General features: G+C 34.6%; 2 protein-coding genes across 2 annotated transcripts; both read right to left on the bottom strand.

Moving 5' to 3' along the window:
* Positions 1-1,934: 1,934 nt before the first annotated feature.
* Positions 1,935-10,153, bottom strand: LOC132563483 (uncharacterized). The gene is made up of 8 exons (XM_060228242.1): positions 10,001-10,153; positions 9,214-9,552; positions 8,189-8,581; positions 7,570-7,659; positions 4,194-4,328; positions 3,799-3,911; positions 3,129-3,369; positions 1,935-2,408 (listed from the first exon to the last, which is right to left on the bottom strand). Exons 1-8 carry the CDS (start codon positions 10,053-10,055, stop codon positions 2,389-2,391), a joined length of 1,386 nt encoding a protein of 461 aa, XP_060084225.1. The 5' UTR covers positions 10,056-10,153; the 3' UTR covers positions 1,935-2,388.
* A 1,435-nt stretch (positions 10,154-11,588) lies between these two features.
* Positions 11,589-24,733, bottom strand: LOC132563464 (uncharacterized). Its single transcript, XM_060228223.1, has 8 exons — positions 24,646-24,733; positions 19,773-20,102; positions 19,017-19,352; positions 18,406-18,483; positions 15,642-15,929; positions 15,081-15,205; positions 13,262-13,487; positions 11,589-12,951 (listed from the first exon to the last, which is right to left on the bottom strand). Exons 1-8 carry the CDS (start codon positions 24,731-24,733, stop codon positions 12,869-12,871), a joined length of 1,554 nt encoding a protein of 517 aa, XP_060084206.1. The 3' UTR covers positions 11,589-12,868.
* Positions 24,734-25,621: the final 888 nt, after the last annotated feature.

Here is a 25,621-nt window from a genome sequence, read left to right as displayed (position 1 = left end):
TTAAATGTTTTATATAATGGATTTTGGTATATTGTATTTCATTTTCAGGATGGGTCTATAATATTAACTTACTGGCCTATGAATTAGGTCGCCTATCACTGGACACAAGCAAAATGGACTAATCGAGAGGAATCAAACGGAAACAGGATGATGTTCTTTGTGAGGAAACGGTCAGCTATAAGGATGACACATTGGGCCTAAAGATGAGAAAACTGAACAGCATTTAATGAATTGATGAACAATGAACTTTCCCATGGATTTATGTTGGAAACCGGAAATCTAATGACAGACTTTCTGATATGTGTATGGTTTCTCCTTTGTGATTTTGATGTTGTTTACAATGTGAGTATTTATATATATCTAATATAAATGCACTTTTATCCATCGCCTTGAGGAAGAGATAATTATGTAAAACGGTATGTCGACTCTTCACCATGATTATGTAAAACGGTATGTCGACTCTTCACCATAATTGTGTAAAACGGTATGTCGACCCTTCACCATGATTATGTAAAACGTTATGTCGACTCTTCACAATGATTATGTAAAACGGTATGTCGACTCTTCGCCATAATTATGTAAAACGGTATGTCGACTCTTCACCATAATTATGTAAAACGGTATGTCGACTCTTCACCATAATTGTGTAAAGTGGTATGTCGACTCTTCGCCATAATTATGTAAAACGGTATGTCGACTCTTCACCATAATTATGTAAAACGGTATGTCGACTCTTCGCCATAATTATGTAAAACGGTATGTCGGCTCTTCGCCATAATTGTGTAAAACGGTATGTCGACTCTTCACCATGATTATGTAAAACGTTATGTCGACTCTTCACAATGATTATGTAAAACGGTATGTCGACTCTTCGCCATAATTATGTAAAACGGTATGTCGACTCTTCGCCATAATTGTGTAAAACGGTATGTAAATAATAATGTAAAACGGTATGTCGGCTCTTCGCCATGATTATGTAAAACGGTATGTCGACCCTTCACCATGATTATGTAAAACGTTATGTCGACTCTTCACAATGATTATGTAAAACGGTATGTCGAATAATTATGTAAAACGGTATGTCGACTCTTCACCATGATTATGTAAAACGGTATGTCGACTCTTCGCCATAATTATGTAAAACGGTATGTCGACTCTTCGCCATAATTGTGTAAAACGGTATGTCGACTCTTCGCCATAATAATGTAAAACGGTATGTCGGCTCTTCGCCATGATTATGTAAAACGGTATGTCGGCTCTTCGCCATAATTATGTAAAACGGTATGTGGACTCTTCGCCATAATTGTGTAAAACGATAAGTGGACTCTTCGGCATAATTGTGTAAAACGGTATGTGGACTCTTCGCCATAACTGTGTAAAACGGTATGTGGACTCTTCGCCATAATTGTGTAAAACGGTATGTCGGCTCTTCGCCATAATTGTGTAAAACGGTATGTCGGCTCTTCGCCATAATTGTGTAAAACGGTATGTCGACTCTTCGCCATAATTGTGTAAAACGGTATGTGGACTCTTCGCCATAATTGTGTAAAACGGTATGTCGACTCTTCGCCATAATTGTGTAAAGTGGTATGTCGGCTCTTCACCATAATTGTGTAAAACGGTATGTCGACTCTTCACCATAATTGTGTAAAACGGTATGTCAACTCTTCACCATAATTATGTAAAACGGTATGTCGGCTCTTCACCATAATTGCGCCATGATTCAGTTGGAGATATCTATCCTCCATACCACTTTTCAAACTGCAATTCTGTCTTACTTCCACTTAGGACTGAAACAAAAACATCTTGATTCGTAAACATCTTTTTATAAGTTATTATTTTTGGTGTTTATTGTGTAAATCACGGGAGTGGTATTCTTTTTGTAGAAGATTTATGATTTATGTGTTTTGTAATAAATGTAATAAACTGTCATCTTTTGACGGCCATGTTGAGTTTAATCATTTGTTTGAATTTCATGTGGATCAGACATATGAAATGCAATTATACGTATTTCAATCGGTCCGTTTTTTCTTCCTACTTATATCTTATCAACTGTTCGATCGGGGTACAGGTGAATCGTCTATTAGACATTGGGGTCTATGACTTAAATCTTCAAGTTCTTCTAGTCGCATTCACGAGAAAACTATGTATTTGGATATCACAGGGGTGTATCGTGTAATGGGATTTGTAATGGATTCAATAATTACCCTATTCGCCATAATCTGAAATAGCAATATTATATGTTACAAGATCTAGTGAAAAACATAAACAATACAAATTAAGATATATATTTGAAAAAAAACTAAAAGCAAAAAAAAAAAAAATTTTAAATCCTGATTTTAAAGAAGACATCACGCGGATATTGCAGACAGGATACTATGCCGTACTTCAGTTTCTTTTCCGTGTCCCTGAAAAATAAAAACATAAAAGTTAAAAAAAAACTTTAACAAGAGTGCTGGGTTTAATTGTATCACACAATGTGCTATAAAACATTCTTTATTGATGCCAATGAGAATGTCTTGAAATTAAAATGTAAAATAATAACTAATGTGGATCTCGTTTAAAATGTCCATCTAACGTTTTTGAAATTCGGTATAGCTTTAAACAATTGCATCCTTTTAATCTGCTTTGTGATATAAGCAATGTGCTTCATAAAATATTCTGGTAAAAACAGAAGACATATGACAGCTGACTTCAAGTTAGTATATCGCAATAATGTAATGGTGGTGTGGATTACCGACAAAGCCTAGGTAAAAGAGGAGATATCTGTATCGGAACCCTACAATTGTTCTCTCCGCTGTGCCATTCCACGTCAGATTCTGCCATTATCTCAAATTTCTCCATTTACAACGGCGATTATATGCCTGAATATGTACGATAACTGTCATGTTTTTGCTTACGTCAGATTGATTGTCATGACAACGCATTAGCTATTCATAAGTATAACTGTGATTCGATCTTGAAAATTATCCAATCAGAAATGTTAATTCCTCCCACGGTAATTAAAATTTATTATGCCCATATACAGGTCAACAAGCGTGATTTATATACATTAAAACAGCATGTTTCCCAATCGTTGTACATGTATTGTTTACATTATTTAACAACTGATATCTATTTAGACTTACGTTTAAAAGTCATTTTAAACTCAGTGATAGGTGGCAACCAGGTATCTGAATCCGTTGTTATCGTCCTTGAATATTCCACTGTGACAATATCTCTCTTTTTTATTGCGTAGGGCGTTTTTTGGGGCATTAGTGTTGTGACATTAGAGGTTTCACAATGGGAATGTCTTACAGTTAAGTTATCAAACCTCCTGTCGAAAGTGTTTTTTTCAAACGTAATAGCCCATGTTGTTCGTCCTTTAGGCTACAATCAAAAGCAAATAAATTGAAAATATAAAGTTGAAATTGCATGCCAAACGTTACTTCAGTCAAATAATTACTCTAAATTTTGTAATATACAAGTAATTATTCATATCTGTAATCATAAAACAAACTGATGTAATCAAGGTCACAAACAATGCAGATATCTGCCATTGACTTTCGTGCTGCAAAAATTGCAGACAACTGTCAGAACTGAGTTATCTCCTTACAATCAAATGATGTAAGCCAAACATCACGTGTATCCTCCATGTTTCACATCATACATGTATATGTACATTTTTTCATTATGTATAAAACATTTGATGTCGTCAATAGTATGACATGATGATTTCTATTATCATTTTAAAATCTTTTACTCGATATTCAAGAAATATTGGCTCATGAGAAATGTTAGCCTTCTACGAATAGGTACCTTAAACATCCATTTACATGTGAAGAACTTCTCGGTGAAGTTCCCGCTGATAACCATTGACCATTTTCTCCCCTTCAGAGCTGTTTTACGTAATTTACATGCGTTGTATTTCTCTGGAAAAACATGTACACGTTTGCAATATTGCACCGCTAAGCATTAATTATATTGAAAGAAGATGAAAAAAAAATTTAAAAAAATAAAAACAAAAAATAATAAACGCTGATAGGGCAACAATATAGACAGAAACGGATAAAACATGAAAAGTTCAAGGGCACATATGACGTTTTACAAATCCTCATAAGAAAAGATGATATTAATGCTTATAAATATGTAGTGCATATACAATGCAAGAATAGAACATATTCACCATTATGGAAAAGATATGTTTGACTAACCTTTCGAACAGCTTTTGGGTTCCCTTAATTTCTTAACTGACTTGTATGAGCAAAAGTCGTCAGGATCGTTCACAGGCACGAACAATCGTGCATTCTTCTCGCACGCTTTACGATACGGACAGAAGTATTTGTGCCCTGGATGACGACAAAGTAAACGACACTTAGTGTACATGACATTTTCAGTTAATTGTTGACAGATATTTTTGACATGCGCTCTTTGACCGATTAAGGAACGATACATTGTGATAATAGACTTCGATTTCCATTCCATCATGTTCCGTACATGTAGAAAGAGTCTCATATTACTATTATATTTCATATGTTTATAACACATATCAGTATTTCTGTCGGTGTGTCACTCTAAAATGAAAACGAGTGAGACTTCTTAATCTATGTCAATTTTTCTTATCTTTTACAATGAAAACTTTTACGAAACAGGCACTTTTATATAACATCTTTTAATACAAGTTTACAATAAGATACACCAGAGCCAAATAATGAAGTTAACTGCATCATACAGCTGTTTCGTCCTTCTAGGACTCGTCAGTGATGATACATCATACAGCTGTTTCGTCCTTCTAGGACTCGTCAGTGATGATACATCATACAGCTGTTTCGTCCTTCTAGGACTCGTCAGTGATGCTACATCATACCGCTGTTTCGTCCTTCTAGGACTCATTAGTGATGCTACATCATACAGCTGTTTCGTCCTTCTAGGACTCGTCAGTGATGCTACATCATACAGCTGTTTCGTCCTTCTAGGACTCGTCAGTGATGCTACATCATACAGCTGTTTCGTCCTTTTATGACTCGTTAGTGATGCTACATCATACAGCTGTTTCATCCTTTTATGACTCGTCAGTGATGCTACATCATACAGCTGTTTCATCCTTTTATGACTCGTCAGTGATGCTACATCATACAGCTGTTTCATCCTTTTATGACTCGTCAGTGATGCTACATCATACAGCTGTTTCATCCTTCTAGGACTCGTCAGTGATGCTACATCATACAGCTGTTTCGTCCTTCTAGGACTCGTCAGTGATGCTACATCATACAGCTGTTTCGTCCTTCTAGGACTCGTCAGTGATGCTACATCATACAGCTGTTTCGTCCTTCTAGGACTCGTCAGTGATGCTACATCATACAGCTGTTTCGTCCTTTTATGACTCGTCAGTGATGCTACATCATACAGCTGTTTCGTCCTTTTATGACTCGTTAGTGATGCTACATCATACAGCTGTTTCATCCTTCTAGTCTGATGCTACATCATACAGCTGTTTCCTTCTAGGACTCGTCAGTGATGCTACACCATACAACTGTTCCTTCCTTCTAGGACTTGTCAGTGATATTACATCATACAGCTGTTTCGTCCTTTTAGGACTTGTCAGTGATGCTACATCATACAGCTGTTTCGTCCTTTTATGACTCGTCAGTGATGCTACATCATACAGCTGTTTCGTCCTTTTATGACTCGTTAGTGATGCTACATCATACAGCTGTTTCGTCCTTTTATGACTCGTTAGTGATGCTACATCATACAGCTGTTTCGTCCTTTTATGACTCGTTAGTGATGCTACATCATACAGCTGTTTCGTCCTTTTATGACTCGTTAGTGATGCTACATCATACAGCTGTTTCGTCCTTTTATGACTCGTTAGTGATGCTACATCATACAGCTGTTTCGTCCTTTTATGACTCGTTAGTGATGCTACATCATACAGCTGTTTCGTCCTTTTATGACTCGTTAGTGATGCTACATCATACAGCTGTTTCGTCCTTTTATGACTCGTTAGTGATGCTACATCATACAGCTGTTTCGTCCTTTTATGACTCGTTAGTGATGCTACATCATACAGCTGTTTCGTCCTTTTATGACTCGTTAGTGATGCTACATCATACAGCTGTTTCGTCCTTTTATGACTCGTTAGTGATGCTACATCATACAGCTGTTTCGTCCTTTTATGACTCGTTAGTGATGCTACATCATACAGCTGTTTCATCCTTTTATGACTCGTTAGTGATGCTACATCATACAGCTGTTTCATCCTTTTATGACTCGTTAGTGATGCTACATCATACAGCTGTTTCGTCCTTTTATGACTCGTCAGTGATGCTACATCATACAGCTGTTTCGTCCTTTTATGACTCGTCAGTGATGCTACATCATACAGCTGTTTCGTCCTTTTATGACTCGTTAGTGATGCTACATCATACAGCTGTTTCATCCTTTTATGACTCGTTAGTGATGCTACATCATACAGCTGTTTCGTCCTTTTATGACTCGTTAGTGATGCTACATCATACAGCTGTTTCATCCTTTTATGACTCGTTAGTGATGCTACATCATACAGCTGTTTCGTCCTTTTATGACTCGTTAGTGATGCTACATCATACAGCTGTTTCGTCCTTTTATGACTCGTTAGTGATGCTACATCATACAGCTGTTTCGTCCTTTTATGACTCGTTAGTGATGCTACATCATACAGCTGTTTCATCCTTTTATGACTCGTTAGTGATGCTACATCATACAGCTGTTTCATCCTTTTATGACTCGTTAGTGATGCTACATCATACAGCTGTTTCATCCTTTTATGACTCGTCAGTGATGCTACATCATACAGCTGTTTCGTCCTTTTATGACTCGTCAGTGATGCTACATCATACAGCTGTTTCGTCCTTTTATGACTCGTCAGTGATGCTACATCATACAGCTGTTTCATCCTTTTATGACTCGTTAGTGATGCTACATCATACAGCTGTTTCATCCTTTTATGACTCGTTAGTGATGCTACATCATACAGCTGTTTCATCCTTTTATGACTCGTTAGTGATGCTACATCATGCAGCTGTTTCATCCTTTTATGACTCGTTAGTGATGCTACATCATGCAGCTGTTTCATCCTTTTATGACTCGTTAGTGATGTAAAGGGCTTAAATTATGTAACCTATTAGAAGACTGATTAAAGTCCAAAGATGTCGAAAACAAATCTAGTTAGGAAGGTGCACTAGGCCCATACTTCAATACATTTAGTCATTTTCAAATGTATGATGATTTTAGAAGAACGTCAAGTACATGTATAGATTCTGTACCGTGTCACTGTTTGAATGAAATCGACCATGGATTGCAGGTATTTCATAAAGGTCATAGTTCAAGGTGAACGACGAAAAGTTATTCAGAAAACAGTCAATAATTAACATACTAACAATATAAATTTTACCTTAATGCAAGGTAACTTACTCTACATCGGTTATAATCATTTCACACACCTAAAGATTCAGTCAACAACATTATGTTTGATTAATTATGAACAAATATGTCCGTTCTAAATCAAGTGTGGTAATTCTGTAACATATTTCTACTGTACGTACTTACTGTGAACACATGTAGCATACGTCCCTTGTTTGGTTTCGATGATATCTTGGAAGTCTTTTATTGATGAAACAGCTTCGTCGACTCGAAGAACTGTGATATAAAGATAGATAGGCAATAAGTAAATACATTGTCATTAATCACAAGACATGTTGATGTTTTTTCATACCAAGTTTAAAAAAAGACTGAACATTGAGTAATCAACCAATTGGTAATTGCAGTTGATGAAATGTTTGAATATATTACTAGATGTGTAAGCGACACAAAAAATATACGATTTTGTGTGTTGTCCATGGTCTGTTTCGATTTTGAAGTAGAGTAATTGACAATTCCTTTACATTTTAAATGTAAAACATTCAGGAGAAATGCTTTAGGTATCTATGATATTGATTATGCCGTCTTTCCAATGTGCATGTAATCATGTGACTGGTATTTCATAAGGTTTTCTATCTTTAATTCATCTGATTTGTGTTGACGAGAAAAGAGATTTTGCAGATGATTTTTATTGTCTTATCACATTTGTTTATTTGCAAATGATGTTTTTTTAAAACCAAATCTCCGATTTTAACAAAGGGGAAACAGACAAAAGTTAGAAAAATCTATATTCCCAAAGTAAACTCACATTTATAGAACAGGACAAAGCCTTTGCCACCTTTTATATTGTAGTTTGTTTTAGTGAATCCAAACGATATATTGACATATGGGGTTTTAAAATCATAAACATAAGTCTTTGCCTGCAATTCCTCATTTTGAATGTATGCTGTGTTAAAGTCATCGCCAATATCTAAACTGTCGACGAAGACAGCGATGCGGCTGAAATCTGTATGTGACTCCATATTTCCGTTGAATGTTACAGTACACATTGGCGTGTATAGAGAGTTCTCGATGTGAAAGATGTCCTTCCCATAATTCCAAGGGAAACCCTCGTGACTTCTTATTATTCCTGATGGTTTGTCAGAGAGTTTCAATATGTCGATTTGTTGCTTCTTGTTTCCAGCACATATATCTGAAATAACTACAAAAGACACAATCATATTTTCATAATATCTAATTATATCTCATCAATTGATGGACAAACTCATACATGTAACACAGGGTTCAAAATATGCAAGTTGGTGAAAATTATGGTAAAGTTTTACTGTCGTCATAGGGATCACCTTAAGAAAAGTTCTATCTGTTGATTACCTTGTTCTCACTTAAGAGCGTGTTATTACTTAATTGGATCGGACAAGGTACACATGACGCGTGTCGTCGATGAAGCAGAAGGCGCTTACTGTTCCGGAACACCTGGTCCTATTCTCCTTGTACTCTTTCAGTATTCTCCGCGTAAAGAGTTCTTGTGATAACATTTTTTCGTACTTTTATTGAATTTGAGTTTGGATTATAAATATGTTCACATGACGCGTGTCGTCGATGAAACATATATATATATATATATATATATATTATTATTATTATTATTATTATTATTATTTTAATAGCATCATAGATATTAACGTTGACAAAATGTTCAAAATGAATTGAAAAATAACAGGAAAATCAGTAAAATCAATGAATAAAACAATACAACTTTTTTTCCATTTTGATACTTTTACCAATGCAATTTAATTAGCGTTTAGATAGTGAAAGAAATGTTTAATAACCTACCATTTTTGCTGACGCATTTCCACTCCTTAACCACAACGTTCAGCCACTCCGCCGACGGACAATCCGTTCCTAATTCTGCCAAAGGTGATGACTTATCAACGGACGATAAATCAATAAGACATTTGTTTTTCCAGTAGCAATTATAGATATCGATGCGTAACTTTGGATACAGCGTGACCAGCCCATCACAGAGATGTCGATTCTTACAAGTTGTGCTGGTTGGATAGACATCCGGTTTGTATATGACATGTTCCGATGGACAGGATAATTCGAGAAATTCACAGGGATTGGTTGGGCTTTTCCCTGTACAACACTGCTTTACCGTCTTTGCAGTTAGACCTGTGTAAATGATGAACAATTTCGATGTATAAATATATAACAAGAAAAGATGAATATGTTACGTTTGTTGATGATGTGATCATCGGAGTAAGTTTTTTTTTTTTTTTTTTTTTGCAACAATATCATGTTCAATTACGTTATATTCCACGAACCTGTGATATATTGTAATGAATCATAGTTCATGTCATTTTTTATCGAAAACGACATTGCAAATCAACAAAGAATGTATCATTGTCTGGAATCCATTATATTAGCAAGGCAGGTCTTTTGATAAATATATTAAACTCATTTAACGTAAAATGCCAATTACAAAAGATTTGCAAGTATTCCATCAAGTTACATATTCATTTCAGATTTGTCTTTTGAGACATAGATTCGCTTAGAAAGATTTGCAAGTATCTGAAATAGTTGTTGTTATGAATACTGACCAGACTCACATGATACTTACATGTAGGCCCTTTGACCAAAGCTACAAGCAACAGGTAATAGAATAGATGAAGCATATCCGGTTATTATCACATAAGTCCTGATTAGTTTTTTTTACTCCATAAAAATCCTATACACGATGTTTTAAGACTGGAACATACATGTAAGTGTAATCGTTCTTCAGATAGACTGAGAGTAAGTAATAGAATGATGCCAAGGCTAGACGGTTACATAAATCACAGGTGAGGATACACACAACATAAGATTTATATTCAAATCGATTGTTCCAAATCTCACCAAGTACTAAAGAATGTTTCACTGATGGTGGTTTTTTTATGTATTACTGTCATCTGTCGACATTTCAAATGAGTTTAATCTCTATGGAAATGATCAAATATTGTTATATTATCACAGAATAATGCATGTTAAGATTGTTATAGAAATACCCTGTGTGACGTAAAGTTGGATGTATTCGATGCTACTTAGTATGCCTGATTGCTTCGTTGTTGTCATCCATGGTCTTGTCTGTATGGACCAATATTACTATGGCAGAGAACACATCCTTCCGGAACACGTGGTCTTATTCTTTTTGCATATTTTTTAAGTTTTTGAGTAAAATTTTGAGTTTTTGCCAAGATGTTGTTAACACGTTCGTATTTACCTAATATTTTAATGTTAATCGATATGTGTTCTGCTGACTAGGAACACATTTGTGAAATTAGAATATGCATATTTTACCAAATCTGGAAACACAATGAGATACAATGTAGTGAACATGAAAAAAATAGTATTGTGAGAACCTTTTTAATCCCTTTGCTATCTAATGTGTCGTGTATGTTCGTGTAAAAAAGACCGCTTCATCCGTACGAGTTGTCTTGTGTTACACACTCTGTTTGACTAAAATGAAAACTGTTTGCTTGATCTTAATAAATGTAATACAAGACCATCGTAATGAATCAATATTCATAATCGGTCATAATTCAACGTGCTTTTAACCAAGGAGAATGAACTCTCACATCATAATGATGGTAATGAACACATTATAATATATATTGTTTCCCTTGTGTATATCAAATCTAGAACTTCTTTTCAAAATGTATATAATTAGAAATGAACTACAACAACATTTCCAGCAGGTGGATCAAACTATCAGTCACAAGCAGAATATATAAACAGTTCATTCTCTTCTTGTGAAGCAACAGAGCAATATCAAAACATGACACTCTCGCACACTTTCCCTCTCTCTCCGATTTTTTTTTTTTTTTTTTTTCGACTTCCTCTGCCACCCTTTCTCATTCTTCCACTCACTATCTCTCACCCTTATTCCAAAAGTGTCACTCTGTGGCTCTCTCTCTCTCTCTCTCTCTCTCTCTCTCTCTCTCTCTCTCTCTCTCTCTCTCTCTCTCTCTCTCTCTCTCTCTCTCTCTCCTACTCTGAACACCAGCAGGTAACAACCTTTTATCCCTATGTCAATTGCCTTTAACGTCTAATCGATATCGTGGGAAAAGAAAATTGAAGACATAAAATTAAGGGTTTACATTTTTTATTTATAGCTTTGTATAAAACAGATGGAACATTTTAAAAGAAATAAGATGATATTATCTGTATTCACAAAGATTTTTATAAATACGGGCGAATATTATTTACCTATATTTTCATCCTATATTTTTTAATACAGGTAAAAAACCTCAGTGCATATCAAATCTTTAGAACATATTTACATATTTCAAACAACAGAAAGCGTTAAAAAATAATACTAATAAAGCTACAGACGTTTTCATGTTGTACCATGCACTATATTAATTTTCAAAAGAAATGCCACTTCACGGTAATTCTAAATTCACATTTTCGTATGAGTAAATGAATTAAGTGATTACCATAGTATGAATTCACTTTTGGAGTACATAACTTAATGAAAGAATCGTATATATAAAACGAAAAACACACACACCAACCCACCCTTCCACCTACCCACACACACTTCGATATATGCCATTGTTATGAAGCTGCTTACGACAAGTTGTGCAGATTCAAGTTCATTTACAATTCTGTTACGTGCATTCAATAATGTATATTTTGAATCCAAAACTTGTGTCTGCTTTGATATACAGAAACTACTGTAACAGCACACTAATAGAAACAAAAACGTGCGATCATCGAAACTGTTGTTAATTTGAAGCATTAAAGTAAATCAATACCATATCATTCAATTAACAAACAAACCAGTACTTTTACATGCAGATATGGTTTGTAATATAATATTTTACAGTAATCTGATTATGATACATTTCTTTCTGTCAGAAGCAGAAATATGTTACTCATATGTCTGCAGTGTCACTGTAAATGACCACATACAGTAGAACAGTTATCTCGAACTCATTTAACTCTAAAACTCGTTTCATTCAAAGTGCATGTATTCTGTTGGTCCAGGTCAAATTCCACACTAAACATTCGAACTCACTTAAATCGAATACTCGGAAAACTCGAGGTTCTACCACGGTCCCAAAGACTTCGAGATAATGAAGTTCGGTTGAAGTTTGTTTGCTTACCAAACATGGTGAACTAATATACACATCAAAACATAATGTGAAAGTTAAGTGATTTATTAGATAATCTCGGCAGAGTATTTTGTGTATTTTTGTTTCCTATTGTGTACTTATAATTGACAATATATCTTTTCCATAAAACTGTGTGCAGGAGATGCAAACCAATAAATTATTTATATATATATATACCTTAGCATAGAGCAAACTGAAAAGACATGTTCAAACTAAACGAATCTATTTACATTTATGTCATTATGAATGCCATTTCATTTAGGAATGTAACATTTCAATCCAAGAGAAAATGCTTTGGTTGGCGTTACAACTGTACATTTCAATTCTTCTGATCAGACCCGTATTAAACTTGTTCCTTGAGAACGTCGTTTATATTTTAATCCTCTTCTGGCTTTCTTCCTACTTTTTGAAATACCTGTAAATACAAATATTGATATTAACAAAACAACGGTAAACACAGCCGTTTTGATTATAATAGAATATATCCAACAATTATACGCCATTTGAATGATATATCAACACCATGTGCGTCATTAAATTTCTATTTTAGATTTAATGCTTTTTTCTGTTTCTGTTTTCCAGACAAAAATATTCTGAAACAATTAACTTGACATACAACGGTAATCAAAGTATATATTATATTGTATAAATCATATTATTTCAGTTTTAAGTACATGATGATACAACAGCTAAAACGAATACATCATGCACCACAAAAATCTTACGTTTATAGTGTAGTATGAATCCAGTGCCGGATTTGGTATGTCGTTTGACTGACATAGTAATATCCACTCTCCCTCCTTGTAAAGTTTTGAGTATGTTTCTACCATTACCGTTCGATATGACGGTCACTTTCCGCCCTCTCCTGATGTGTTTGATGATAAAAGTATCTGCTTCCTCGTCAATATCCACGTCGTCTACTCGAAGTCTCAGTAGTGTACCTTTCGTTATCTGTGGAAAAAAGACAGAATTGTTATTGGAGTAAAGGTCAAACGTGCGACATAATCAGTGGTATATATTTGTTTTGGTCCAGTGTGCTTGATATCTTATCCTAGTCATAAAATCACCTTAGATATCTGAGATATTTCAAATAACTTTGATGATTTATTTTGCTTTGTTTTGTAGATATTGATGTTTATTTTATTACATTTATCATTCGTCGTATGAACATGTTGGTACACTCTAAAGCTTTTTATACCGATTTAGACCTCGACTTACCAAGGAGTATTCATAATATGCTGTAACGATATTCCCTTGAAACATATTGTAATTCATGGCTAGAATTTATTATTAAATTAAAAATATAAACTATCAGCAATTTACATCAACGCGAACAGACACTATCCAATCACCTTGTCCCATAGAAAAAAGTGAATAATGTCTTTAGGTTCGATCAATTCTCATCGACCAAGAAACAACAACAGCTCTTCATCCATACATACCCTAGGCAACAAACTCGCAACACACTGAAGTACCAAGCACTGAAATTTCCCAACATTAGAGGCTATTCACCGACATTATTATCTCTACAGAATCTAAGGCCAACCTTGACATCAATGTGGCTTTCACGTGTTCCACAAAGTTGGCAGACTCCTGCACGGTATCATTAACAACCTAGCTGTATGCCAAGACTACAGAAAGGAATCATCTCTCGAATTATGTGTAAGGCCTGCCTTTGATAAGTATTCTACGTGCATTAGATGTAGATGATCAACTTTTGTATTGTGATCCTAATAACTCTAAGATATATAATTGTTATTGATCGTATATCTATCTCTGATTGAAGATACATAAGTCTTTGTAGACATAATGAACTGACAGCATACGCCGTGACTTGGTTCTATCTGTCTACTGCAGTTCTTTTCTATATTTCCGCTAGTTTTTTATGGAACATTTTAATGAAATCGTGTAAATTATTCCACGTAAATGTTGAGTTGCGTAAAAATGAGTCATGGAATTAATCATTCCAGTTCCGTGAACTGCCCGTTTCCGACCTACACTGGAAGGGAAGTAACTCTGACAGATTGAAATTAAACATCAAACACGTGCCATCGATCCAAACATAAGAATACCGTGAAGTACTATGAACATAACATCTCCAACATTGAAAATAGATTGGTTATATCAACATTGCTCTCGTGCATAAAATACTCGAATGCATCACTGTAAAAGCTGAGCGAAATAACACAGAATCTATATTACAGAGCGTATCAAAACCTTGGAGAATGTCTAGGTTCACGTTACGTTTTCTATCGTGTAACGCTCGGAAGCAAAATACATACAACTGATTCTTTAGGAATTCCATGGTGGAAATATTCTTGACAGTAAAAGGAAAAATGTCAAAAAAAAAACATTTCCTTTCTTGTATATTGATATAGAAATGGCCGAGAAACTAGAAGTCATTAAAACACTTATATGTTCTACTCAACATAGATAGCAATCATTTTTCCTGCTAAGTATCTTCATTGTGGCAGCAATAAACAACCAATCTTTCCATTACATAACAAAGTTAACGATGCCAGATGATGACCTTTTGATACTTACTTTAATCCGTAGTCGACATTTTCTGTTCTGTCTTGGATAGTGCCATGGATACTGGGAATGACTACGAATCATACCCGATGATTTTAATTTTGATGACACGGTGTCACAAATATTTACAATATTACCTAAAAAGAAGAATTTCCAAAATACTTAATGTCTGAATTAAAGGGGAAATTAATGTTAATTTCGCATCTAAATTTTAATCTTCATTTCAAATTTTGGCATGAGACTTTGCCAAGAGCTAAATATTAAAATTGCAATCCTGATATTTGTGTAACAACTGAATCAAGCAATGGTGATTGATTCTATTTCTCCCATACTTTTCTATCGTGAAACATTAAGATGTTCTCGTTCAATATTTTCTCAGTATTCTTTTCTATATGAATATAACTTACGGTCAAACTACACACTCGGTTTATAAAACGAGAGAATATTTATTTTGATATTTCACTTTTACCTTGAAGGGGAAAATAAACAAATTCATCAATATAAAACCAACGGTTATGAATTTCCTTTCAAATGTTAGCGAGTACAAAGATTTAACTGCGAAAATGTTCTCACCTTCCTTTACACATTTGTAGTCTCCGATTTCCAAATTATCACCACTGCGACCAAAACAGCGTTGAGATGACGTCATTGTTATAAGGGCTGGTCCATTCCAATTCACTGTACAATTTCTGCGCCAGTAACATTCGTTTCGCTGCACAATAAGGTACGGAGAAAGTCCCGTACATCCGGGGAATCTGCTACTGGTGACGTTTATATCCGGGGAGTAAATAACTTTACCAGGAGGACAGGTCATCGTATAGGTGTTTGGTTTGTTATATGCCATAGCATTACCCAGTGTCGCTGAAAGAAGATTAATTATAAATCATAGATACAGTAGGTGTATACAAGATTTATAAGATTTTTACAAGGTTTATAAGACCTCTTTCCTAAAAAAACAAAAAACAAAGCAAAAAACAAACAAACAAAATAAACGAATAAACAAATAAACAAAACTAAAACAAGAACACTTGCAGTACCGACGAAAAAGGACACAATCTCGACTCAGAGTATAAAATATTAGGGTATGATGAAACATAACACACTTCTAAAACACGGCAGAAAACAAGCGATAGCTATAACTGAAATGTTCTGATATGATTCAATGGAAATAGGTAAATATGCATTACACATGAAAAGAAAGATTAGAAACTTTATAAAATATTGCTGTGATTTATATTTTCCCACAGTACCTTACTATGAATGACCTCTGTTTGCGTTACTGATGAAGCCGTTTTCAATATAGTAGCAAGTATACAGAAAAAAATACAAAGTTCTTATCGAAAGTACACTGAAGATACAGCTTTTAACAGGAAACCGAGACCAACTGGCTCACTTATATAAGCCATCACCAGTCTGGGCGTCACATAAAGAACACCAAATTGGCTATTAGATATGTAAATACACACTGTGGCAATAGTGGCTCTACAAATATGTGTGCACATTTTTCTAACAGTTACTCCCCCTACAATGTAATCGCACTACTAAACCGAAACTACCGGCCTTAAAATCACTCACTATTAGTTATATGAACATATTTGCGTATATTTTTCTAAGAGTTATTCCCCTTATATTGCGACCGACTCGATTGTGATGACGTTCATATCAGTATATAATCACGATATATCGAAAATATTTTTTTCTTCATCATCAATTTTTCTCAACTCATTAATGACGATATAAATGAACAAAATGTAGAAGAACAATTTACGGTGATAACATCAAAGTTATTCCATTGAGACTATTTTAGATCTTTAAAAAAGAAAGATTTTGGTTACAAATTAGGATACCGACAGGGAATTACGGTTACTCACCAAAAGAAGAAGATATCATATTTACAATAAGTATTCCTATAAACATATTTAAAATAGACATCGATACCACTGATTGGTCGTTTCTAAGGAGCGATTTAGATCAAGTTTCTGAGCAGAAGAATCGAAAACAGCATTAACAAAGAAATTGATAACATCAGGATCGGAACAATCTGGAGACGTGTTGTCAGAGCAGAAAAAGCTAATCGTCGTTTGACTTCGATGGACACTGATGCGTACATTTAAGTTAACCGGAAGTATTACTTGTTTGCCATGGTGATCCCACGTGTTGGTATTTCAGATCGCTAACTTCCGCACCTTTGCAGAATAATATCCTTGTTTCTCTTTCCGGTATCATTAGTGATTCAGTATTTGATATCTCTGAATGATTATGTATGGTCGAAAAGAGCAATATTTGAATATTAGGTAATTCCGATATTACGCGATCGCTTTCGAAACTTATGATAAACATCAATGAAGTCCTAGTTTCGTAGCTACTTCCTGGTGTAAATATTCACCTTTCGGGAACACTCCTGCTGAAGTGCACCACGATATTACAGCTGTGCCCGGTCTGGTTTACTCACGAGGAACTATTACTTACGTGGGCGACTATATCTACCTGTTCCAGTTATATTAAATACGCTGAATCGTATAAGTGTCCAAAACGAATCAGTGCTCATAAAAATAATCTTAATCCATATTTATGCTTTCAGATCGAGTGTACGCTGTTCAGGTATGTTGATTTATTCGTTATTTAATGTTTTTGATTAATGTTTGTCAATGTGTTTTTGTGATATTTATTTCTTTGTATTCATTGACTGGAATTAAAATGCAGAGATCAATAAATTTACTTTTATTTTCAGTAACAGTTCAAATAAATTTCTGTTATTCTGACTTAAAAGATAATTTACTACAATATGTATACGATTCGTAAATATTTACTTTGCTTTCCAACATATAATCGTGTTCTTATTTGTATGACTTGTTCACAAAATTAGATTTAAACAGCCGTAACTACAATATGTATTTATCTGCAAAGCGTTATAGTTGCCAATCATCGGATTGGCCGAGAAGTAGCGTCGTCTCGTTTCAGTAACGTCACGATCACATCACGTGATCTAAAAGCTTACACGTACAAAGTATATGTTTTATCGGTGCCAGAGATAATGGATATTTTAAATTTAAAATGAGAGCGCTGTTCACCTCATGTCTTTTACGGAAAATTATCTAAAATATTACCTAACATCTACAACAAAATATTTAGTAAATTAATAAAACTATGCAATAAACAAGAATGACATTTTCAGAAGAAACGGCATTAGGACTATATTATTGAGATGTAAGATCTTCGGGAAAGATATAGGTGTAATAAGTGTTATACGATATATAGCCATAGTTTTAAACTGACAACCATACGTGTATGTAAGGGTCCTTTCGAACTGTAAGGCAACTTTCCAGCTATCCCTTACCTTGCACAACAGCAGGTTTTCGAATCTGCCAAAATTTGTTACTTGCTAGACGGAACCTCTTTGTTTTGATAAGTTCCACTGAAATGAAAATGGTTTTTTTAATTTAAATATCCATTCTTAGTCTTTACCAGTATGGAAGTGATTAATGTATCATATTAAAAGCAGGGTAATGTCTTTAAGAAGTTTGAAGTGTTAATTAGGGTGAGAATATAGATTCTCGTGTGTTTTTTGTTGTTTTTTTTATTGTTTGCAGTTTACATAAATGAAATTATATTATGTAACGAGTCTACTGGAAATGAAAGCGTTTCAAAGATTGTAACTTCGAGGGAGAGTGGGGAGTGCCTAATGGACATCTATATAAGACAACAGATGTATAGAATAAGAGCGAGGATATGACCACAGGGATCAAATACTACGTACCAAAACAGATGAAATAAAATTAACCAAACATTTATATTGCTTTTGCATTTGAGAACATATTAAAATCACTTTATTTTGGTATCTGTGTACTGAGAGAAATGCTATACTGAATAATTCCACATACTTTGAACTATAGATGAAATGCTTATCAGGTTTTATATTGCTACCTTTATAACTCAGCAAAGACACACCTTTGTAAGAAATAACAAATCCTTCTTTGGTCGATCCAGCGTTTCTTGGACTCCATTGTATCTTAAATTTCGACCCAGTTTCGGAAAACGTCGATGAGTCTTCAAATATTCTCTTTCTTAATCTTCCGTTTTCAGTTGTCCATACAATTTTCGGTCGGTTTTTAGCTCCCACTTGGAGGTGCACGAAAGTGAGTGTTAACCTGATGACGTCAGCGGAACTCCCAAAACGCCTCATGCATTGTGTGTTACGTTTCTGGATGTAAGAACTATCGATAACCCCACTTCTGGAGTAAATTGGTAATGCGTTGGTCCCAGAACACATTGCATGAAAGGCATCTATAAAAAGATCATTTGAGTAATTACACATCTGACATCATGTAGAAATGTGTTCGTAAAATGATTGCGAAATCGATATGTCTGTTCTATCAGTGACATTGATTTGCAACAAACGTTATTGTTATAATTGTTTTAAGTTATGAACACATGAAACGTAAATGTAAAACGTAAATTTTTTTTTTTGATAATTCAATTCCAAAAATACAGTCGAACCTCGTTAACTCGAAGTCGGCGGGACCGGGAGGAAACTTCGAGTTATCCGAATATTGCATTTAAGTGACGTCGAATGTGTGGTATGAAGTTTGCCTGGATCACCGAAATATTTCGAAGTAAAAGGGGGGTCATCGAGTTATACGAATTCGAGATAACGAGGTTCAATATTTATGTTTATGTGAATGTATATATAACAATAATACTTACATTTAGGAACACATTTAGGCAGTATGATGGAAACATATGTGAGAGGTTTTCCCTTGCACATTTCCTTCTGTCCTGGTAATGGATTAAGTGTCTCCAGAATGCGTCTTAAATTGATTCTACACGTTTCCTGCTTTGAGCATGCTTTGCCCTCTTTTTCCAATGATGGAGTCATTCCGAGACAGTCTTGCTCGTTGAACACGCAAGTCTTTCTTTCAGAATATCCAGCAATGATTTCTGGGGCTAACATCACTTGACGACTAGGACAGGTGATATTCATGAAGTCGGCATGTCGTGTGACACATCGGGTCATAAACTTTCCTGGCTTCAGGTCTGATATTGGGAAAAGGTAAATATATTAAACTACTAATTATCGTCTAACATGGAAACATTTACCTCAGTGGATCAAAAGATTGATAAATATGTAATAAGATTGCACATATGTTTTTGTGGAAGATTTTACAATACACTCGTGAAAAGCATCTCTCAGAGCAAATTCAGAAGTAAATTTCTATTTAGTTAAATAACCATACAGTTGTTTCATCCTTCTAAGACTAGTCAGTGGTACCTTGAGGTTTAGGTGTTGAAACAGCGTGGCGATAAGCAAACTTGGGCAAGACGGACATCGAAAGTGATTAAAAGCTGTTCCCGTGTCAACGGCGGTAACTTATTCAAATTCTAAACAAGTTGTTTCGATCAAGTTCATGTGCAATAATGTTAACGTGATCAAATAAAGTTACTTCACTGAATAAAAGTTCTAACACAACCAGTAAAAATTAGAGTGTGACGTTTCGATGACGTACATCAGTGCTAGTACGCTCCACACTGGCCATTTGTTTGATGAAGACAATGTGCTACTGGTTGTGTTATAAGAACTTCTATTCCATTAACGTTAACAACCCATAGAAAATGTTCCAAAATACAGTAACTTCAATTTCTAAAACTCACTTTGATTGTTTGTATTAATCTTACGATCGTATCTATACACACTTCGGTTCAAAACACCATAACCCGACACGAAAATTAACTGTGTATATAAACGCTGCAGGCCGTATGTAGATATAATCAAATGATACTAAAAAACAACAAGAAAATATCAAGATGTCAACATAATTATAATACCAGGTGTTCCGAAAGAATAAACGGCTTCTGCTTCATCGACGACATCAGTCATATATTTGTTGGTAAATCCAATCAAGTACATTGTGTAATGCCAGGTTCTCAAATGAGAACAATGTATACACAAACAGAACTAATAGACGGACTAACGAGAACTTATGATCGTGTGATAAGCAACATATCATACATGTACATTATATGCCATGTTATATATTATATGTTTTAAAGATATTTAGTTAGTTATTTCAATATCATAAAATTGATAAGTGCTCTAAGATCATTTTTTTCTGATGATGCAATAGCATTAGCATACAAGTTCAATAATATTGTACTGAATCTGCAATCAAATGATCAGCTTGATATGTTGGATAGGAAACCACCTACATGCAGGATAGCTGCATTGAACCTGTAATCTTACTCTTTACAGCTGCAGCACTGCCAGCTCCAATAGGCTATGGCTTAATATGCATGTGCGAAATGCATAATTGTAAGTATATTAAGAATATCAAGTTAAGGATTGACTAACCTGCCACGTGCATCCCACTGCTAATTCCGCTGAACAAAAGGACACACTTGAGCACTGCCATAATATCCATGATAGAGCGATCCCAGATGTATTGATGCTACCCGGAGATTCCTCCCATTTTATTTAGAAGGGACAGGAAGTACATTGTATGTCCTTATTTTAAGGAAATATAAACTAACTACTCTCACCAGTTCTAGGTATGATTTATTGTTCTTCCTTAATTTGAGTTGATTTAATTTTTAAATTTCAGACAGGAACAATAATAAAGTTAACACATTGTGTCAGTTATCTATTCATGTCAAACCTATTTCTCCCGAAATTTAATTTATGCGAGCAATATGTTAAATACCATCACTATTCTGTACTCGTATTGTTCTCGAGTTTTAAATCAAAGACAAAGATGTCCCGCTTGGATCCTCTCACGGATTACTAAACTTATTTCACTTTCGCTTCTGAATAAGTTTCAGGTCTTTTTTAGACAGAGTAGTCTGTAAAGTACCTCACTGATAATGTTGAAGATATGTCTCTGCTTCCGGTACCGGAGTTGTTTGTATAAACCTTGCTTGTCCCGGAAGTGTAAAAGAACTGAAGTTATTAAGCTACCCGGTCGTCCGGGATGAAAGTGTCCAATCTTTCTTCAGCATTATTCAAACTTTATATAATTTTATCTACCATCGTTTTCAAAATGAAAGTTAAAATGAAACTTGACAAGAAATTGTTCAAATCATGCATGCAGCGTGTAGACTTTTTTAGAATGTAGAATTTCTCTGGTTGACTCAAGCGATTGGTCAAAAAATGCGGATTTAAATACTTCGAATCTAAAATAAGTTTCGCAAAATCTGATAAAACTCTCATAAACAGAAGTGTATGTGTCTTACCTTTCAGCAATGCTAATCGAAAAAGGCGCAAAACAAATCAGGACGTCTCCAATCTGAAACGTCATGTCTTTGTCTACTGAAATAAGGAAATATTTTGAATACGGCATAAGTCGATGTGACATAAAGACATGAATTCAATATCTAAAAAGCAATGCATTTTATCTTATAAATTGCAACAAATATTCGATAGTTATATATACCGAATCGTGTGGATATCATAACTAATACGTTAATCTCGGTCACCTGCATGGTGTCACGTTTAACAAGGAAGGTGTACCAGGAAGGTTGTAAACACCTCTATTTTACTCCGCATTAATCTGACCTACATTTTACAAATGTGATTTTGCAAAGGTAGATATCAACAAATATCAACAATAGGAACAATGAGTCAGTTTGTGATATAATTACCTGGGAATGAAAGATCACATCAATTATTGTGTGATAGCATATTTCACAATAAAAGGTTTCAGTGTGGTAACAAATGCAAGCCCGATTCAATCATTAGAGAACGTGGGCGGAGAAACTTAATAAACCATATTTAGTCATGATCAAATGTTATGTTGTACTCTTAATGCCTAAACTGTATTATTGTATGGTCAGATAAACGGGCTATTTCGTGGATTATTTTTATTATTTTGGTGGTGGTTTTCTTGTGTGTGTGTAGTTTTAGAGAAAAGACGGTGTCAGGATTAATTGGATTGTAATTATATTTTGGTCAAAAAAGAAAAAAAAATCACATTTTTTATATACAAATCTTTCGATCGTTAAGGTGAGTCCCATGTGTTCACTATGCATGTACAGATGGCATAACGGGGAGGTAATATTATGCCGCTGTGTGATACTAATGTTAGGCTAGGATATAACATCGCGGAAAGTAATAATATGACACTTTCTCCTGCGATAATTATGTCCTGTAGGGATGTCATATTAGGGAAAGTAAGAGGCATAACACAGTCCCCTTTGATACCCAGGCGGAAAAGGAGTTTTATGCACGGTAGGGATGTGGTGATACATTCTCCATCGATCTTAATGTAAACCTAGGGTGGAATAAAATGTTGATCAGGGTGGGGATATAATTCATTATTATTGTGATTATTGTAATAGTGTTATTTATGAAGCATCCATTTACAGCAGGTTGGTAAGTATATATGTATATAGATAGAATTTCGTGTATCAGAACCAACGAGTTAGACAAAAATGACTTTTGATGACTCGTCTCTAGCACCTTCATCAGTCCAATGACTAGTGAATCGTATGTAGTCGACAGGTCTCTTCAGCTACTCCTATGTATACTGAAAAAATATGAGATTAAAATGAAAGTCGAAAGAGTTTTTAATATTCAATACCTACAGCAGATGATCTACAGAAAGTTAGAGAGCATATTTGTGGAAGCGTCACGAACATTTTCTGACTGGTCTTGTGTTATTAGCTGTCCATAAACCAAAGAAATGCAAGGGAATGGTGAAATGTTGGTAAGGTTTGAAATCTGGCAAGCGCCATGATACAATACCCTGTGGTACATGTGTACTTAAATACAGTCCCGTTGATACAAACGATAGTTTATCCGAGAGGGCTTCATATATATATATATACATCAATTTATAAACCGTGCTATTATTCGAATGAATTAATTCATTGTTTGGCTATACTATATCTCACTCTAAATCATAAAAAAGTGCTATTCATTTGTATGTCTTTTGTACAATCATTGAAAAAAATATATAAAGAACAAACGAATATATCGTAGACAGGAAGCTGTTTTGAAATGAAGATATAATCTTTGTTTTTTATTTTGTTCAACAATTCCAAATTCATCACACCCTCATTGTCTGATTTTGAACGATCGACCCTATTTCACGAAGTATTAAGCACAACAACGAAGTTACAAGCATTCGATCATGTGTTTTTAGTTCAATTTGGAACTTGCTATTTATATTTTACCGTCTGAAAGCACTAAGGTTTCCTATCTTTATCCGAAGATGTGTAAAAGTTTCAATATTTGATTTTTTTCTCCTTTAAGACACACATAACATTAAAAAATAATATTATTTTACATTAAGATTTCACAATTTATATTAACAAGAATTACTTCCTCTTCTCCGGCACACGATATTCAATGGAGGGACATAACACATGCGTTTTCGCTATAACGCCTGTTAAAGGATTGTGCACTGTATTGATTTCCGCATTCTTCGAATTCTACTTTGAAATAGTCAACATAACTTTCGGGAATCATTGACCGTCATGGTACACCTTATTTAAACTATCCAGATTGATTGAAATATAGATAACATTATTGGTTTCTTGATGAATGAATGATAAATGTTATCAATGTAAACTCCCATATACAGACTTAGCAAAAAAACCTTCACAAGGAATGTTGTATTGTTAAAACAAGAAACTATCCTGTCTATTGTGCTGACATTGTTGGCCAAACCCATTATTAAATCACATGAAGATATACGTTCAATGGCTTTGACAAAGAAATTTTAAAACCCGTGATAAAAATCATTTGTTTTCATAACATTAAGCTATCTTTAATTACGTATCCTGGATATTTTGAACTTATCTCTCATTTGAAAGTATGGCATTCTTTACATTAAACAATGATGAGGCAGAAGGGAGCACCTAGTCTCATTATCCGCTTGTACGTTTTAGAGGTCAATCTGTTGTGGATTACGATTGTATTAATATGACAACACTTTCCATTCTATATTCACACAGAACCCGCAGTGGTGACAATTTTTGTACAACAGTTAAAATACATATATGAAGTCTGGATCACCGTCCAAAATAACTTCACCCACTCGAAATTTTAAGTCAGCTCTACGACGTGTGCACAAGTGACTAGATGTGTAAACGATCATCCCCCTCCCGAGATCCCCCGATCCTTGCGGTACAAATAACCACATATGAATAATTCAGCATCCGCTACAGATATATCAAGGTAGGCTGCACCATATCATCTGATGTCAGTTTTTCAATTGTGATATTTCGTCGGCTACAAAATGTTAAAATGAAAGATAAATATATCTTAATTTGGTCAAGAGGGCCTGGGTCAGGATGGACGTCATCGTAGGCAAGGAGGAGGAGATAACGTATAAATAGAAAGTTTGATTTTAAAGATATACAAGAAAACAAGACATGAATGAGAGAAAAAAGTTATGATAAACATCTTATTAAACCTTCAGTCATGAAAAAAACCATGAAAAACGTAAAGTAATAAAGAACATATTAAGTACACAAGTTTCAAGGTTAAGCTAAATACCGTAACCTTGCACTGTCAATTAATGTCTGGTATCATTATATATATCTAATGAATGTCTGGT

This window comes from Ylistrum balloti, unplaced genomic scaffold (assembly GCF_031769215.1).
Source record: "Ylistrum balloti isolate Yb309-2 unplaced genomic scaffold, AGI_CSIRO_Ybal_v1 Utg371740, whole genome shotgun sequence".
In the NCBI taxonomy this organism is placed as follows: domain Eukaryota; kingdom Metazoa; phylum Mollusca; class Bivalvia; order Pectinida; family Pectinidae; genus Ylistrum; species Ylistrum balloti.
This window is presented reverse-complemented; position numbering and strand designations above follow the sequence as displayed.